Below are 17,920 nucleotides of genomic sequence, written 5' to 3'. Positions count from 1 at the left end.
CTCATTTACAGTTCGCTTGTCGTTAGCACCCGTCTCCTTGCGTGTACTCGGCATGTCCCTAGTGTTTTGTTTGGCCTCATTCCCTCTCTCGTCATGTGACTAGACTAGACCTTCATTCTTTTTCCTGTATACCTGCAGTTGCGTTATTATTTGTTTGCAATTATTTAGCGAGCGGCCGAGGGTCGGAGCGAGCGGCGGGCGCTTCGGGCTCCGCCCCGCCCCGCCCGCTTCGCCGCGCGACCTCCGTCACTCGTCGCCTTGCATGACGTTGCTCCTATCGTCTTCCGGTGGTTCTTCTAGCTTTGTCGCTTTCCCGACTAAAGTTTAAACGGTACATTCGAGGAGAAATTCCGCAGTCGGTCCGTCGCAGCGCCCCGACTGCGCGCCGGACACGATGCGAAGCACCGTTTCAGCTTTACGACTCCCTCGAATAATATTTACCGCCGCTATCGCGAGCGACTATTTCAAGTCGTCGGGGCAAATATTAGTCGGTGGCGATAGCGGCGGGGCGGTGGGCGCCCGGCCCCGTCCGCCTGACTGTGACCTCTTGCAGCACGTACAAGGCGGAGAAGCGCGGGGGGCGCGGGCGCGCCGGGCCGGCGGGCGCGACGGGCGCGGGGGTCGCGGCGGGCGAGCCCGCGCCGCTGGCGCCCCCGCTCGACGCGCACCACGCTCGCCGCTACAACGACATGGCTCCCAAGTGAGTGACGACCCCCCGCCAACACCCCGCACACATCCGAGCGCTAACATAAAAATACGCTATTCCATGTTCAAAAAATGTGTGTTGCAGGCATTGGGAGGAAGGACCCCCGCGCTACCACGGCCCTACTGAGTACGAGCGACCCCCACCGTACTACTATCCCGGACCCCAGTGAGTAGCCGCTCCCCGGCGCTCCCCGGCGCTCCCCCCGGCGCCGCGCGCGCTGCTGCACTACATGTAGCGTGTTGTATGTTTGCAGCGACAGACAGTAAGCAGTGGGTGCAGGGGGCGCGCGACCCGGCGCGGTACTGAGGGGGTCCGGAGCACCGCGACGAACCCGCCTATGGATGGATTTCCCTACAAATAATTTTTCCAGTGTACTGTGTTTACGCGAGTTACAAATCTTATGAAATCTGCCGGTCCTTTTACTTTGTTCGTTCACTCGTTCTATTTAATGGTATTTGTATCTGGTTTTGAGCAGAGTGTCCGGCGTGTGGCGCTCGCCCTCAGCCAACGGATGAGTGAACGACCATTGGATTTATGTTAAACCGAACGGTTTATTTGTAAGGAATTTGTAGCACTTGGCAATCGTCTCTGCTGTCATTTCAGCTCATATTGTTCAATATAGTTACAATTACATGGTTATGTATATGAATGTGGCGGTGCCTGTGCCGCCCTCAGCCCTCAGTCCTCACTCGCAGTATGTCATTATATTGTCAGTATTTGTAAGGCCCGGCCCCGGCCCCGGCCCCGGCCCCGGCCCCGGCCGCAGCGACACGCCGTGTACTAGTCCTGATAATGTAATACTCAATGCATGGTGTCGCTGCTGCGCTCACATCACGTCATCACATTTTATGTCTTTTGCCTCTAAATATGTAAGAATTTACTTCTTTGTTGTTCGTAACTTGGTTTTTTAAAATAATAACTGAATAACAACAAAAAAGGCATGGGACGCGGGGGCGCGGGGTTGAAAGGCGCACAAAGTGGACAGTTGGGCGTGGCGTGGCGGGGCGGGGCCGCAGTCTCGCCCCGCCCCTTGTACTTGCGACATTGGAATGCATTTATACAATATAACCTTAGTTATAAGAAATGAATTGTACCGCAACGTAAGTGGTAGCGTGTAAGCGATGACGACGTATCGATGATGTCGAGCCAATGTATTCGTTGGAGGGATTCCGTCGGGACGTTTAAGAATATTTGTGTAGGGATAATTGTTGACGTAGCAATTGAATTGTGTCTCAATCGCCATATGTTTATTTTAATGATTGTTTTTTTAGAATCGAAATGAGCACTCTCCTATGATTGTCAATGTGAAGTGTTGCGCGGCCGCCTGCGCGGTCGGGGGCGGGGCGGCCGCGCTAAGATCACCAGGTCGGCCGCGCTAGGACCACCAGGTCGGCCGCGCTAGGACCACCAGGTCGGCCGCGCTAGGACCACCGGGTCGGCTCAAACTCTGATGTAATGCCAAATGATGTATTTTCAGTGTTCATATTTTTATTGTATTTTAACTTTTTACTGAAATCGTATTTAGTGTTAAGTCCCGCTGTATTCGACTCTGAGTATATTGTGCGTATAGTATAATTAGTAGCGCTGCGGCGCGCCGTCACACGGAAGGTAACGGGTCGACGACCGGCGTCGGTGACGTCGTCGACGCCCCCTCGACCCGTAGCCGGCGTGTCGTCGCTCAGTGTTCCGTGCTCAAGCGGTGGCGGCTCCGTGTTGGTGCCGCTCCCTCGTGTTTACACAACTGCGTAGGTTTCAATGTGCCGTATGACAATCGGACGATTCGGTGTACGAGTAGTTGCCAGGCAATGATAGGTATAGTGGGCGGGCGGCAGCGACAGGTATGTACTGTGCCGAGGGACCTGCTCGTACACGGATGACATTCGTGCAATGTGGTGCGGGCGCGGGCGCGGGCGCGTTGCTGCGTCGCTGCCGCGCCCGCGCCCGCGCTGCGCACTTAGTGTAAGTTATATCCGCGATCTGTGGGACGACATTGTAAAACAAATATTATATTTGGTTATCCCTAACGTGATTCGTTTTATTTATTGTCTTACCAATTCCACAATTGTTTTCAATTCAAATATAGATATTTCTTCCAGTTGCTTCCATATAATAATAATACGAAGGCCGATAGCCAAAGATAGATAGTGAAGCCGTGAAGCCGTGAAGCCGGACAGGACAGTATACGGATAATAAAAATCAGCAATTATTGATTGTTTGTTTTTATTTAAACAAAACGTCTCACTTTCAGTCGTCACAAGTTTATTAAAAGAAGTTCCTTAGAATAGAATAAGCGAAGTGCGACTGCTTCAGTCCCACTCTGCTTACCCTACTTATGTCTATTCTGATGCGCCGTATAAATATGTTACATTTTTACATAATATCTTACTAATAGGCAATACTATCCTCGAAGTATTCAACGTTCTTTATACAATTAACTTAAATATTGTCCAGTCAAATTTTCTACTTACAACACTACATGCAAACGCACTATCTTTCCCTATAAGAACCACTTTAAAGTACAACAATGGAATAATTCATTCAGAATTAGTTTGGTACAATGTTGAGTGTTGCGCTAGGAGCGCGCCTGCTTGACGTGCCGCTGCGCCTCGAGCAACAGCCGGTCGAGCTCCGCGCGGCAGGAGCAGTGCAGGAACTCGCGCGGCCGCACTCCGCGGAACACCTCCGCTATGGAGGGCTTCACGTTGTAAAAGATGATCGTCTGCCCGCGCGCGTGGAAGTCCTCGATCAGCGCCTTGATGCCCTGCGCACATAAACAATACTGTTGTCTATTGCCAGCGACAAAGGCACGACGAAGGTGCGAGTGCGGGGGCGTACCCGGGCGGCGGTGAAGTCGGCGGCCTGCACGTGCGAAGCGTCGAGCACGAGCGGCGCGTGCGCGTGTCTGTCGGCCGCCTTGCGCACCGCGCGCCGCACGTACTCAGCCGAGGGGAAAGCCAGCGCGCGGTCCACGCTTGCCACCACGTGCGGCACCCCGTCGCTCGACTGATTGACAAATTACACGCTCAATGTTTTTGATCCTCTGTCGCTGCCACATCATCAACTAGTACAACAGTAACGTGTGTTACCTGCTCTTTTAGAAAAATAGAAGAAAGAAAGCGAGCGTGTAGTGGTCAAAGACACTTGCATAACGCCCGCAAGTTATAAATATCAGTTTTATCAAAGAACGAAAATCAAAAACTTATAACGCGACAACAACTAATGACGTAGCGTGTCTGTGGGGGAGGCACAGACCAGAGCGCTGGTGACGCGCACGGCGGGCCGCGCGGAGGCGTACAGCAGGAACAGCAGATTGACGGCTATGCCCACCACGATGCCCAGCTCCAGGCGCAGCAGCAGGCACGCCGCGAAAGTTACCACCGCGGGGATTATGTCCACCTCTGCAACGGACGGGCAAATTACCCTACTACAGCTTTACAAATACAATATGTGAATATGGAATTCCTTGTACGCAACTCGAGTGTGCTATTTATGTATATTTAAAGTATTGGCGAGAAGACGCGAGTGACATGTAGGTACTAACTCTTGGTCCGCCAGATGGGCTTGAAGACGTGCAGCTCCATCATAAAGATGACGGCGGCGATGATGACGGCCGCCAGCGACGCCTTCGGGATGAAGTAGAAGTACGGCGTAAAGTACTGCAACATAAACGCATCGCTCAGCAACTCCTAAGCACTCGCACCAGGGTAGCACGCTAAACTGTTACTCGATCTTTTTGTGACCTTTGAAATGGCATCACATCGCACCGCTTAGTTTCGTTTGCGTCGCGTAGTATCAGAGGGACGTACCTGCAACGCGAGCAGCACCAGAGCGCCAGTATAGAGTCCGCCGGCGGGTGTGGCGACGCCGGACGCGTGGTTCACGGCACCGCGGGATAACGCGCCCGACACCGGCATCGAGTCCACCAGCGAGGCCGCCATGTTGCACACGCCTAGAGCTATCATCTCCTGCGTCGCGTCAACGTACTTGCCTTCCGCTGCAACACGCACAGCGCAAGCATTCCATAAACGTATTACTTTGTACAAACTAAATAAAAAGTACATTAATAAGCAGCACCCAAAAAGGTCAATAAAGAAAAAAATATATAAATGTTGAACCTATACAAACCGTAAGTAGAAATATAATATGTACGTAACTTTGTAAAGGGTTCGATATGTAATGTAGCGACTCTCTAATTTGACCAATTAATTTACCAACGGGTGGCAATCAGTTGGTGGCATCAGGGCGGCGGTGGCATGTTACAATACATTACAAGAACATAGAATATTTACAGAAGACTTTAGCGAGAGCGATGTTTTCCAGTATGGAGAGCAGCGGCACCACGAAGATGGCGGAGCCGAGTGTCGAGGTCATCTCGGTGAAGGTATAGGTGTGATTACCCACCGTGGCCGACAGCGGCGGCAGCGCCAGGCGCGGTAGGCCCGCGCGCACCTCGCCTGCAACACACCGTCCACACACAACATATACAAATGTCACTTACCGAACTGAAATCAATATAACTTATGTAAACACCAAACAGCGAATCGTTTGCACTCTCAATGTAGTCCGTGTCGGACCCGTTTATGTTGCTTTTGTTATTTATTTTGTTTTAATAAGAATTCATTAAATTAGGTAGCGGTCGTGTCCTACGACTAAGGCCATACCGGTGAGAACGAAGGGCGTCTGGTTTTTGGTGTCGAAGTAGTACGCGAGGCCGGCGCACACCAGTACCACCAGGATGTTCCTGGTGGTGGAGAGGAACCACAGCGCCTGTGCTAACGCCGCGCGCCCCCGCCCGCCGCCGCCTTTCTCATTCACTCCCACCTTGATGTCTTTCACTTTCTGGAAATATAAACTAATATAACAATACAATGAAGTGATGACGCAAAGTGACTCCATATTGGATAGTTTAGCGAGGCTGAGAGCGGGAACGGAGGCACTGACCCGCAGCAGCAGCAGTAGCAGCAGGCAGCCAAGGCCGAGCGTGGCGTCCCACAGGCGTGTCTCGCCGATGTGCTCGTACAGGCCCGCCCACACCTGCCGGCATCCTCTCACTTCATTATTACAGTTCACGTCTCACGTCACATTACACGAATGCGGAACAACGAATAGATGTTATGTCTTTATTATTTCTTGTGTTCTATTTATACACAAATGATCTCACAATAGATCAAATTTATTTGGCGATTATTGTAAGAAAGAAAGTGAGGGAGGCGGTAAAGCGAGGCGCGGCCGCGGCCGGCGCTCGGTCACCGTCTCCTTTCCTCAAAGATCGAAGTAGGTCGTTGGAAACACGTAAACAAGCATTTGTTAACATTGCAAACAGCAAAAACTGAAGGTTGGTGCTTAATTGTAGCGATGTAAAAAGTTTTATTACATAACAAGCTGTCGCCCCCAAATTCCTCCGCCGGAATTTAAAAAAAAAACTTAATAAGTACCATATGTGTTCTCCCAAACTATGTTCTACATCTATGCTAAATTTCAGCGAGATCCATGAAGGCGTTCTGGAGATAAGTAAGATAAGCCTTTATTCGCTGACCACTACATCACTTTTTTTTTACATAAACAAACTATTATATAATACTTTTTTTAAAAACAGAAAAAAATAGAATTATAGGTTTGTTTTCAGCTTCCAGTTGCTTTGGCAGGATGTCCTTCGACATAGGCCTCCCCTAGATTTTTCCATAGTTTCTTGTTCCGGGCTAATGTTCCCCACCCCTTCGGTAAGTCACCTTCCCATCTCTTTGTTTGACGTCCTCTCTGTCTTTTTCCATTTCTGGGGTACCATTACTTCTTATATAACTATATAACTTCTTTTGCCCATTTGTCTTTATATGTCCTGTCCAAGTCCATTTTAGTTTTTTGATTTTCTTAGAAACATCACTTACTTTTGTTTTTTCCCTGATTTTTGAAAGAGTCCATCGATCTCAGCTTTATGTTTAACATGCTTCTCTCCATGTGACGTTGGCAATGTGCTAGTTTTTGGTTGTCTCTGTACGTAGTAGGCCAAGTTTGGCACCCATAAGTTAGGCAAAGAAGAATACATGTATTGTACAGTTTAGTTTTAACCGACATAGGCATAATTTCGCTTTTTACTATCTCCTTTAATGACCAATAGCGTTTCCAAGCATTGCTTATCCTTCTGTCAACTTCATTTGAATATTGATCTTTAGTGGATATTATTTGGCCCGATGTCTGAGCAAATAACACGATATCATCCGCAAATCTGAGGTGGTTAAGGTTTGTTCCATTAATATTTATTCCGAATTTCTCCCAATCCATATTTCGGAATATGTTCTCGAGATACCCTCAAACAAACATCCATCCATCTATCTATGAAATCATTCGTATTTATAATATTAGTAAGATGAGGGTGCCGTCGCGCGGACTTGTCCTTATATAAAACATTTACTTAGGTATTATACATTGATATTCGATTAGTAACCGTGTAGTGGTAGTAGGAACAGTGTGAGTGCTGCGCAGGTACCTGCAGGAACTTGCCGCCGGGGAAGCTGAGACCGAGGATGTCCTTGATCTGCGTGGTTGCGATGATGATGGCCGCTGCCGAGGTGAAGCCCACCGACACCGGCCCGCTGATGAAGTCGATCAGGAACCCTGCCGACAGAACAAACCTTGCCCCTTCACTCTCTCTCTTAAATACATACTACCTACCTACATTGCAAATGTGCACATGTTAGTCTAATTTTTACATTAGACCTTTGTTTCTTCTGTGTCTCAAATGTCAATGTCATGCAGGGAACGCGTGACGAGGGCGGGTCGCTCTTCATGATCACCACTCGGGGACGTGTAATTAAATGCTTTAGATATTATTAAAGTAATTAATGAAGAAGTCAATGACGCCCCGCAGAGGACGTGATTATCATTCCTCAGGCTGGACTAGTATTTATATAGTGATGTTACACGTGTCTGTATAGTATGCAGATGCAGAACATGAGGAAAACAATTGAGCTCGTGAAAATTATACAGCTGTTAGGAAAAAGTTACACTTATGTTTGTATTTAAAAACGAATACTGGCAAAAATAAGCTATGCTAAAGCGATGTTACTCGTTAGTGACATACTAACTAGTACGTACTACTCGTACTGACGTACTAACTAGTACGTACTACTCGTACTGACGTACTAACAATTTACTTAGACGATAGTTGGAAAATACTACAAAAGGCTATATATACACAATGTTTTCCATAGTTACTTTTTGTTCTGTTGAAATACAATTATCGACAACATTTTATGCAGTTTGCTTCCATCACACGGAAAATTAATTACAATGCTTGTTATTTAATAAAGTAATTTGTGTAATGGCCGTTTTAAATTATGCAATATTATTTATTTCATTGTAATTTAGTAGTTATATGTATTATATAGATATTATAACTTTATGAAAACGTTATTTCTAAACATTATGTTTGAGATTATAGTGTAGGGTAACAAGGGCAGGCGACGACGAGGTTTATCCGGCGCTGCCCAGTGATCAGATTGTCCATATGTTGGCAGATAACGCCACAGGATTTGTCTGAATATTGTTAGTGGCGAGTGATGGCGAGTGGCGGCGCGGACCCCGGCCGGCTGTATACTATTCGATTAGTATTTACTGTCGTAATACATGTATGAAATATATATCTGTAATAGAGATGTGGGGGTAGTGGAGAGTGTGCTCCGCTGGGCCGACCAATACAAACTGCGCTGGAAGAGAAACCTTCCTCGTTCCCTTCCCAATACTAGGTCAAGGCGATTTCTTTGCTCTCTAATCGAATAATTAATTAGCACTTAATCTTTACCTGTCGGTAGTTAATATGCTGCAATCCGATAAACACACATTAGATTGTTTAAAAAATAACAATAAAACATAACAATAAAACATTAGTGTAAAAAGTTAGTGGTTTAATAATGCCAGATAAAGTCTAGTTGTAGGACATACGTATGTTGCGGCGGCGGTTCTTACATCGGTCGTGGTGACGGTGTATCGGTGTTAATGAAAGTGAAAGTCAAGAACAATGCGAGTGTCAGCGTGAGGCGTGAGACTTACCAAGCTGCAGCAGGCCCATGAGCAGCTCGACGCAGCCGGAGAGGAAGGCCAGCAGCACGGCGAACTCGGGCCCTAAGCCGTGTAGGTTCTCGCGCGTCAGGATGGCAGCGATGGCGGTCGGCCCCACCGCGGAGTCCTTCACCGAGCCCAGCGCCGTGTACACGAAGCACGCCATGAAGGAGGAGTAGAGGCCGTACTGCGGCGGCAAGCCCGCCACGCCCGCGTACGCGATCGCCTGCGGGATCACCGTCAGGCCCACCGTTACACCTGCCGGCACACAACACACTGCATTATTCACCTCTATACATGTGGGTGACATATCTGCCAACTCATTCATTATTGTCACATTCTTCCTTGACAGCGGGATAACAAGGCGGTATGTGACGATGTCACGTTCACAAGACCCAGCCAACGTGTAAACAGAGGGCATAGTTCGAATATTCCTGGGAACGTTTTCGTAGTCATCGTCAAAAATTGGATGGGATTTATTGGTGTACTTTACGCCCGGTACAAATTATCGAGGACGTTACGAAAACGTTTATACAAATATCCATGCTACGTCAAATATGTGCATTTTTCATAGGAGAGGAATTATCAGTTGAGTTGAGTCGCAGAGGCGGCGGGCGGTTGTGACACCGAGCGGCCAGACGTCTGCGCCGCCGATGCACTCAAAAACATCAATTTCACGCTCCGATAACGCTCAATCGAAATAGAAAGCGTAGCTTGTGCTAAAGGACATAGAGATTAAAGTTACTTGTCTTGAGGCGGCGGCGATATATTATTTCTAGATACTTTTCTCGTTGGAGTTTTTTTACTATTGAATGTTTGTAACAGCGCATCAAGCGCAATCCATCGCACAGTTTTACTTGCTATATATAAATGATATATTTTAAGGAAATTAGCGACGTAGAGATCGTACCCGCAATGAGATCGGCGAGGCCGCTCCTGAAGTTGTAGTTGGGTAGCCAGGCGAGGATGGGCAAGCGGCGCAGCAGCATCTTGGCGGAGCAGCAGGCCCGCGCCCGCCGCACTGCCGCTCCGCGCCATCCGCGCCAGCCGCGCCGCTCCTGCCCCGCGCCGTCCAGCGTGTACCCGCTGCCGCCTGCACACACACAATAACATTATATTGAAGATTGTTAGATTTTGAAGTAGACGCAGGTGTACATCGTGAATGGTCGCAAGTGCCACGTCACCGCCGGCTTGACATGATTCATTAAACTGATAGTTAAATATTTACATAAATTGTTAAACACACGATAAGTTTCCGACTAGTTACTTTTATAAATTAACTAGTATTTCCGGTTTTTATTGAACTGCTGCTAATGAAACAACTTTCTCAGTAGGCTTAGTGTTCGTATCGATGTCCGCTAAAGTTAAAAAATACAAATATCCAAAATTAAAAAGTCGTTTACATATTTTATTATTATTTTAACTGATGTCTAATATTATTCTCTGTTTCAGTAACTCAGAAAAAGAATTGGACTAAGTACATGTCATCAGTCTTTTTGTTTGTACATATTCGAGTGAGTTATGAGACTTTTCCATGAATTCGGGGAAGTGTTGGAGCTTTATTAAAATGATCTCCTCCTCTCTCTCTCTCTCTCTCCACTCTCAAGGCACAATCTTCACAACTCACAACTAATTATCAATTATCTTTTAACAACGATAATTACACAAACTTCATTGACAAAAAATCACAAAGCGCACAACAGAACATAATTAAGTTGCATTATGACTTGTGAAGTGAAGCTTGAAGCATGAAGCAGCAACACTACTTGCGGAGATCTCCCTAATCATCGAATGAACATCCAGCACTTAGCGAGGCGAGTGCGATGTCGTAACATTATATTCATTGCATTAGTACCTAGAGTCGATACTTAAATACTTAATTCTATGAGTGGATCCACATTGTTAGGTTTTCCATTGGAACGAGTGACAGGTTGCCATCAGGTTGCCATCAGGCGCTGACACACACATATATTGTATATTTTAAAGTGTGCATGACAAAGGCCCAAATAAATGTACTTAAACAATGTGATTAGTAAGCACTAAGTAGGTGTTATATCGCGATATTGAAGGAAGGTACATTGCATTATACAAATAAGGAAGTGTTTAACTGATCCGAGCACAAAGTCAATACACTTGTTGTTTGCGTACCTTTTTGTGTGTAAATAAAACTTGGTGGTAAGATTGAGAGTAGAAACATGGGAGACGCGAGCACGTGGCTCGGGCGCGGCAGCTCTATTGTATACATCAATATTCATGAAGAAAGTTTTGCAAATATTGACATCATATCATCTTAAAATTTGCTGGCATTTTCATCAAACCATGTTTGGGAAACTTAATTTTTTGAAGACAATAATAGTGTTTATTTATTTATGGAGGCACTTTCGATAATAATAAATTGAGAAAAAATGTAAATTATTTATAGTAAAACGTGTAAGATAACATTAAACATAATGTGTGGAATGTCAAGTGCCGTGTGTGTGGATCCTCCACTGTGTACACCCGCCCCCCCGCGCCACGCCGCGCCGCGCCGCGCTGCGCCGACCGTGTGTGTACACACTGGAGGACAGAGAGTTGGAAATCTCTTCAATTGTGTACACAAGCTGGGGAAAATGAGTGAGAACTTAATTGTAAATGTCTCGATACGTTTCTTGTATGGATACCATAATATGATCACATTCACGTCAGAGGAGCCGCAGCTCCTGTCTACAGATACTTATATTGCTATGTTTAAATGTTTATAAACTTAGAAATCATTTGCCATAAAAATGACAATATAAGAAACTGCTTGTCCTTACAAATATTGCTTAGTAATACATTTTTTATATGTATGATTTCAAAGTGGGCCCCTGATTTCACTTAAATAGCGAAGTGATGTCTGCCTGCAGTTTTCGGCAATAAGTAAAAAAGGTTGCCAATGCAGAGCTTGCCTACAATGTGGATATTTTGAACATAATACCTGCTTTAAGTTAATTATTTTCTATAAACACACGTACATACATACAACAGAATCATTGTACACACACATATATTATTTTGTTGTTCCACGTTGTTTTGTTTCGGGTTGTGTTGCGTTGTTGTCGTCATGGCAACGCCGTCACTTTGTGCTGTTGTTATACCAACGCTGAGGTAGATAGTACTAGCTAGCACTTTGTATTTAAAGTCAAGGCATAAAAGATTTAATACATATCGCCGTATCTGTATGGTAAACAATAGTTCTTATTGACAATCCCATGTGCGTTTCCACTGCTATGACATATGTATTTATATTATACATATTGTTCTGTTTCTAAATTCGTCTTCGGGGTAAATTTATTTCGCTTGGAAAACTTTAATGGGGGTGAGTATTTCGTTTTGTTTTATTGTAATAAACATAACTGAATGTCGCGTACATAATACATGTCATGTGGAGATATGCGTCGCGGGCTCGCGAGCTCTCGGCCTCGCGAGCAACAAGGCGTAAGGTTACAACAGCAGGTAGCGCGGCGATTCACCTCCGCCGCGCTACCGCGAACTGCAGACTGCAGCGCGCTACGCAGAACCGAGGCAAACAATAAACTAGCTCGCAAGCTGATTGCTATCCAGTATGACTATAGTCTGACCAAGAATATAAAAATCCTCACTTGGGGTGCTTTAACCAGCTAGTTTATTATAATTTGTTTATTCTTTATCGCAAGGGTTTTTATATTTCTGGTCAAGCTACCTAGTTTTATAGTTTATAGTTAACTTTAAATTGTATGACAGCGCTCGGTTTTCATTGTGTGATACGTATGGATGGGATAGGATAGGATAGGATGGACGAGGGCAACATTACATTACGTTTGTTGCCCATTCTTATTCCAATTATTATTTATCATTGTCGGTGTTGGTTACACTTTATTTGTACAATAAAGCTACAAACTGCTGCTGCTTTATCAATAGTAAATTGTCCTTGAAATAATGTTTTTGTTAAGTTTTACGAGATGTTTGAATGTAGAGTAGCGGGTGTCAGGAAGCGCCTTGAGGACGGCGCGGCGCGGCGCGGCGGCGGAGTGACAGTGACGATGTGTCAAAATGACGTCCAAAGTCTGAACGATAGGGTTAAAAGAGCGGCGATTGTCGTGTGACGTGTCGATGGGAATTAGTGCGATCCGGTCGCCGGTGACGCTGCAGGGAACTGGGCCTGACCCCGGCTGCAGGACGCACATTTGTCACAATTGCAGCGCCCCGCCACCTGTCGCCTGTCACCTATCGCTGGCCTGCGATTATAAATAGAAGCCGACGAGCGAGAGCACTTCCTCATTACTAGGGATAGTGGGAACTGAACATAGTCAATGACAATCTGAGCCTGACGCCGCCTTACATGTATCACAATAAGTAGTGTTTGTCGAAGTCAATAGAGTTGTCTACTGACATGCAAGAAGCCAATGCCCTTGCCCTGCTTTTATTTCTTATTTGGTATATAGTTTGATTTTCCAATTACGATACCATGTGTAGCGACATACCGCTAACTGCAAATTAATATTTAGCGGAAACTGTTTATGGTGCGATGAACTTTGGCACAATTTGTGAATCATTTAGACAGTACGTATGATCATATTTAAGGTAAATGTACAAAAGTGTGAGTGATGATGTATTGTTCTATCATGTGTTTGTGTAAGTGATTTTGCAAGACGTATACTAAACGCTAGGTGACCTCTTTGTGTATAAAGTTTGCAAGTTTGAAAATATTCTTGAATGGATATATTCTATCATTTATCTTCTTTATAAGTAAATATCAATGTTTTCTTAAATCATTGAACATGTTTTGAAAAATTGTTAACACACAAAAAATGGTTAACGTTTTTAAAGTGACGCTGGCACTGTTTGTTTATTATTGCTAATAACATAGAACATTGTTTTGACTTAGGCATTGTAACGCACATCGAGATTGATATAAACTGAATGAACTTTCACTTTACTGTCCTCAACTGCGTCGTGTACAAATAAACTTACTTCGCGAGAGGAGGACGCACTTCAATGGCTGCCTTGAACAATTAGTCCAACACAAAAAAACATAATTAACTTGTAAACCTCACCCAGGAAATAAGTAAGTAGTTGTAACAAAAACATACGCCGCGAGCCAACAGTCACTCAGTACTAAACAATAATGGATCACAAGATCACTTGCCGTACTTTTTGCGAACATTTATTTCATACGAATACGTGTCTTTGTATTGAAATAGCACAATAAGTACGCTGCAGTGTAATTACAACATGATAATATCGAAACAAGTTTATTTTTTTACTCGCTTAGCAGATAGGTCACTCCTTACTAGCAGTAGATCAAACAGCAAAAATGATGCAAGTAATATGCATTATAGGATCACCACATTGCAGTGGACAAGCTGCAGCGTGCACTGCTTCCTAAGTACTGGGAATCTAATCATTCTCTTGAATTGATCGGAAGTTATAAAGGCAGATGAACTGACACAGGCAGCGACCGGTGTGCGCTCACTCGACACAACATCAAGCCCGTGCTCGTAATTTTCTATGAATCTGGTGACAACTGGAAACATCAAACTTGCAAAGATTTATCTATTCGGTTTACGAAAACAAAGTAAATTAATAAAGCTTTCGTAAAAAGCGAGACAGTGAGGCACTGTGACTCTCTGTGTCGGACATTTATCAATATTATTTGTCATTGGCAACATTTGCTGCGTTCACTTGTCATTGCATTCATTATTGAAAAAATATGTCGACTGTTTCAATAATATAAGCGGAAGAATTTATATGTTCTCTTGGAATTTATGTAAGTAAATATGTGTAAAGTGTAGTAGTGTAGTTCAACTTGCAGTTATCGAATATTCTAGATAAAAGTTGCACATGCATATGTCGTGGACATGCATTGAAACTTAGAGACAGTAATTTTTCGAGAGGCCATAGACGCAATGCGATTTATTCAAATTGAATAAAACAAATTGTATGAATCGGACAGACAATGTAATGATTCTTGTGTCAGATTCCACTAACAATAGTGTTTGTTTTAATTCGAACGTCCATCTTTTGCAGTCACTTTCATATTTTCGAAATATAATGTCTGTTAGTCGCAGATGTGCTCGTGACTCACGGCGTGTATCCGTGTGTGTTTGTGTGTGCGTGTATGCGTGTCGATATTATTTGGAGGTGTGTCTGTGATCATGATGTTTATAAAACATAATAACATAGAGATGATCCTCGCTTTTAAAAAGTCATATATGTATTTCTGATACATTTTATAAGAGAGGGAAAGGAGAATTGTCTGAATGAACGAATACACATCTCTATTCAAAGTCACTACTCCCACAATATAATTTATATTGTGTTGCTTCGAGTCCGCACTGCTAAGTAAACTTACAAAGCGTTTGTCACTTTCTTTGTGCAGGATGCGAATTGTAATTACCTGTAATGTTTTTGTATTAGTCCTACTTAAAGAAGCAATCACAAAGAAAAAATTACCATTTATCACCATTAATTACCGCAATCCATAATTGTTCCGCATGTATTTAGGTAGAGAGCGCATAGTAACAAGATATTTAAAACGATGTATCACTAAATCGTCGGAAACTACGTATTAAGAATTGTAAATGATAGAATATTATTTAGTATGTTAGGAAGGTTTCGCTCTGTACGTCGGATAATGATGAGAATAACAAACATAAATGTCGGATTAAGAACTGTTGCAAACAAACGTATTATTCTTATTTAAACAACACAATTAATTGTAATTTAACAGATATAAATATAAGTTCGAATGCAAGCACTATATCACCGTGGGAATCATCAAATACATAGTTCAATAGCTCTTTGATCGTGGCTTTAAGTATCATTATATTCTTATAGCGAAGAAAAAACCTAAATATTTTAGCACGCGGGTTTTAGCTGATTCCAGTCCGCTTTCAGGAATTACGAAGTTTTGCTAAAAACAAAGCAAAGCAATCGCACGAGTACAACGTGTCAACGAGTACATGAATGTCGACAACTCTGTTGGTAATTTTAACATAACAAGTGAGCAGTTGAGACGTTCGCCTTGGCCGTCAGTGTTCGCTGTTCTATCGCTGGCCATGATACCAGTGCCACTGGCAGTGGCTATGCGGTGCCGGTGGCAGCAACTCGACTGCAGTTTTATACGCTGTGCTATTCTGAGGCTAATTGAATAATCACAGCGTAATACACATTAGTAACCAAATAACAGATAAACGTGATATGTGGGAACAGAGAAGTAGTCCGTACTTTCTCGTAGAAAGAAAAATGACATCGTTTTAATATAGAGAGCAACTTCCATTAGCCTACATTTAATACTAGACCTTACAAGTTTGTACAGAGACAGAGAGGACTGAAGTGGACAAACAGGTTGCAACCCGATTGGAAAGGAGCCAGCTATTACCAGGTTGAATGTTACCTTTGATAAGTTAATAAAAGTTGATTTATGCCCTTACTTAGATAAAGTTTTTTGTACGAGGCATTGAATACAATTGAATATGTACACATCCCCACGCTCCCGACCTAATGATAGAAGGCTAATATTTAGCTAAGCGCTTTGTGACATCACAATATTGAGTAATAAAACAAATGTTATGCATTAAAATTATAGATGAATGTCTTATTAATTATTTATGTTTGCCGATAGATGTCAGTAACCGGTGATATAATCGATAACCATCAAAAACAACTCATAAATTAAATCAACTGCATGTGGTACCGATATTCAACGAAATTTAACCAATGTAACTTTAACATTAAAATCTGATTCAATGGCTGTCGATGTCCAAAAAAATCTAGGTGCTCAGCATAAAACCTGGACAGTTATCAGTAAATTCGCTAACAACAATGCTACACTATGATGCAATATGTAGTGGTATTGTCCCTAAACGATGCCATCACATCACACACAGCGGGGCTCCTCTCGCACCTCCTCCCAAACCCTCTCTCACACCCCTCTCACATTCACAACAACACATTAATTTACTCGCAACGTGACGTCGTGCGCTTTCTTTTTCTACTTATACATATGTACCGCAAGTTCTACATTGAAGAACTCCACTGTTCACAAATGCCTACATTCCATTCTTAGGAAAAGCAATGAAAACATTTCCATGTAAATTAGCTTTCGAATGAAATAAACGAAAAGAACACATATGCTGTTCTTCCAGGCTATGTTCTACTTCTTCTTCGCATTAGTAAGAATTAATATTAAAACATTATTGTGTTAATCTTCTTTCAACTGATAGCATTAATCTAGTACAGCACACACAGCCGGCAACAGCGACAAGACAGTTTTCGTGCGATTGTCTCTTGTTAGAAAAATGTCACGTCTTTAGCCACGAAACCGTTGTGCTGTGTGATAACTGCGTGTCAACGTGCTGGCGGCGGGCTGGCGGCGGGACGCGCGCGTGCTACAGTCACGTCTGTGTGTTTGCTGCACGTCAGCGGTGCCAACAGTCGCAAGATGTGCTAATGTAACGTTTACTTACTGCCATGTTTACATTTATGTAAATACTTAAACCTATGTAAACAAAAGTTAGTGCAATCTACAAACAGTTGCAAAATAGCAAATGTTCGTGCGCAATATTGTAAGTTAATAAAAAATGACTTCTTGATAAATGTAGCTTTCTCTAACTTTATTAGAAATATTGAAATTGGTGCAGTTTTTTGTATGAAGTTGCTTGTTATGATCCAATAAAAGACGTGGACAAATAAAAGCGCAAAGTTTTGTCACATTTTGGATTGAACTCGTTTAAGCAAGAGGCTAAAAGGCTACAATATTTATCATTTTATGGCTGAAACTTCAAGAACGTTTTATAATTAAGTTTTAATTTTTTGTCAGTTTTTTGAATTGACAAATTTTATGTAAAATAACATTAGGTTAAGTTACATATAAGTAATTTTGATTGTAATATATATATATATACACTCAAAGCGAGTCGTCCTTTCAACTGCGTTCGTGCGGTTGGCCTTAAACTTTTGTATTCAAAGTCATGTGTATACTCTATGCACTCGTCCGCGTGTCCGTGTCCGGGACAACATTACTTGTGCCAGAGCCCGCAAACTGATTGATCTGTTGCGCAATGGTCGGTGAATTACTCTGACGTCACACCTCACAGACAACTGTCAATTATAGTATTATGTTAAGTAACGATAAATTAGAAAGGCTATAAGTTGCAC

General features: G+C 43.5%; 1 protein-coding gene across 2 annotated transcripts; it reads right to left on the bottom strand.

The window, feature by feature from the left end:
- Positions 1–2,903: 2,903 nt before the first annotated feature.
- Positions 2,904–9,797, bottom strand: LOC106121149 (sodium-independent sulfate anion transporter). Of its 2 annotated transcripts, XM_013316655.1 has the most exons (11): positions 9,672–9,797; positions 8,753–9,019; positions 7,191–7,318; positions 5,648–5,740; positions 5,368–5,545; positions 4,996–5,160; positions 4,520–4,700; positions 4,248–4,369; positions 3,959–4,104; positions 3,542–3,709; positions 2,904–3,467 (listed from the first exon to the last, which is right to left on the bottom strand). In XM_013316655.1, the coding sequence occupies exons 1-11, from the start codon at positions 9,748–9,750 to the stop codon at positions 3,279–3,281; spliced, it is 1,716 nt and encodes a 571-aa protein (XP_013172109.1). In that variant the 5' UTR covers positions 9,751–9,797; the 3' UTR covers positions 2,904–3,278. The 2 variants fall into 2 exon arrangements, with proteins under 2 accessions (XP_013172109.1, XP_013172110.1); XM_013316656.1 differs by lacking the exons at positions 2,904–3,467; positions 3,542–3,709 and having other exon boundaries at positions 3,727–4,104; positions 4,248–4,362; positions 4,513–4,700.
- Positions 9,798–17,920: the final 8,123 nt, after the last annotated feature.

Source organism: Papilio xuthus, unplaced genomic scaffold (genome assembly GCF_000836235.2).
Source record: "Papilio xuthus unplaced genomic scaffold, Pxut_1.1 DF826945.1, whole genome shotgun sequence".
NCBI lineage: Eukaryota > Metazoa > Arthropoda > Insecta > Lepidoptera > Papilionidae > Papilio > Papilio xuthus.
This window is presented reverse-complemented; position numbering and strand designations above follow the sequence as displayed.

Excerpts from the sequence above, each read along its gene's own strand:
- LOC106121149 (XM_013316655.1), bottom strand. The coding sequence starts at position 9,750 with ATGCTGCTGCGCCGCTTGCCCATCCTCGCCTGGCTACCCAACTACAAC. Across the intron at positions 5,741-7,190 it reads CCGGCGGCAAGTTCCTGCAG|GTGTGGGCGGGCCTGTACGA; the intron begins GTACCTGCGCAG and ends GGATGCCGGCAG. Across the intron at positions 4,701-4,995 it reads CGCTCTCGCTAAAGTCTTCT|CGGAAGGCAAGTACGTTGAC; the intron begins GTAAATATTCTA and ends TGCGTGTTGCAG.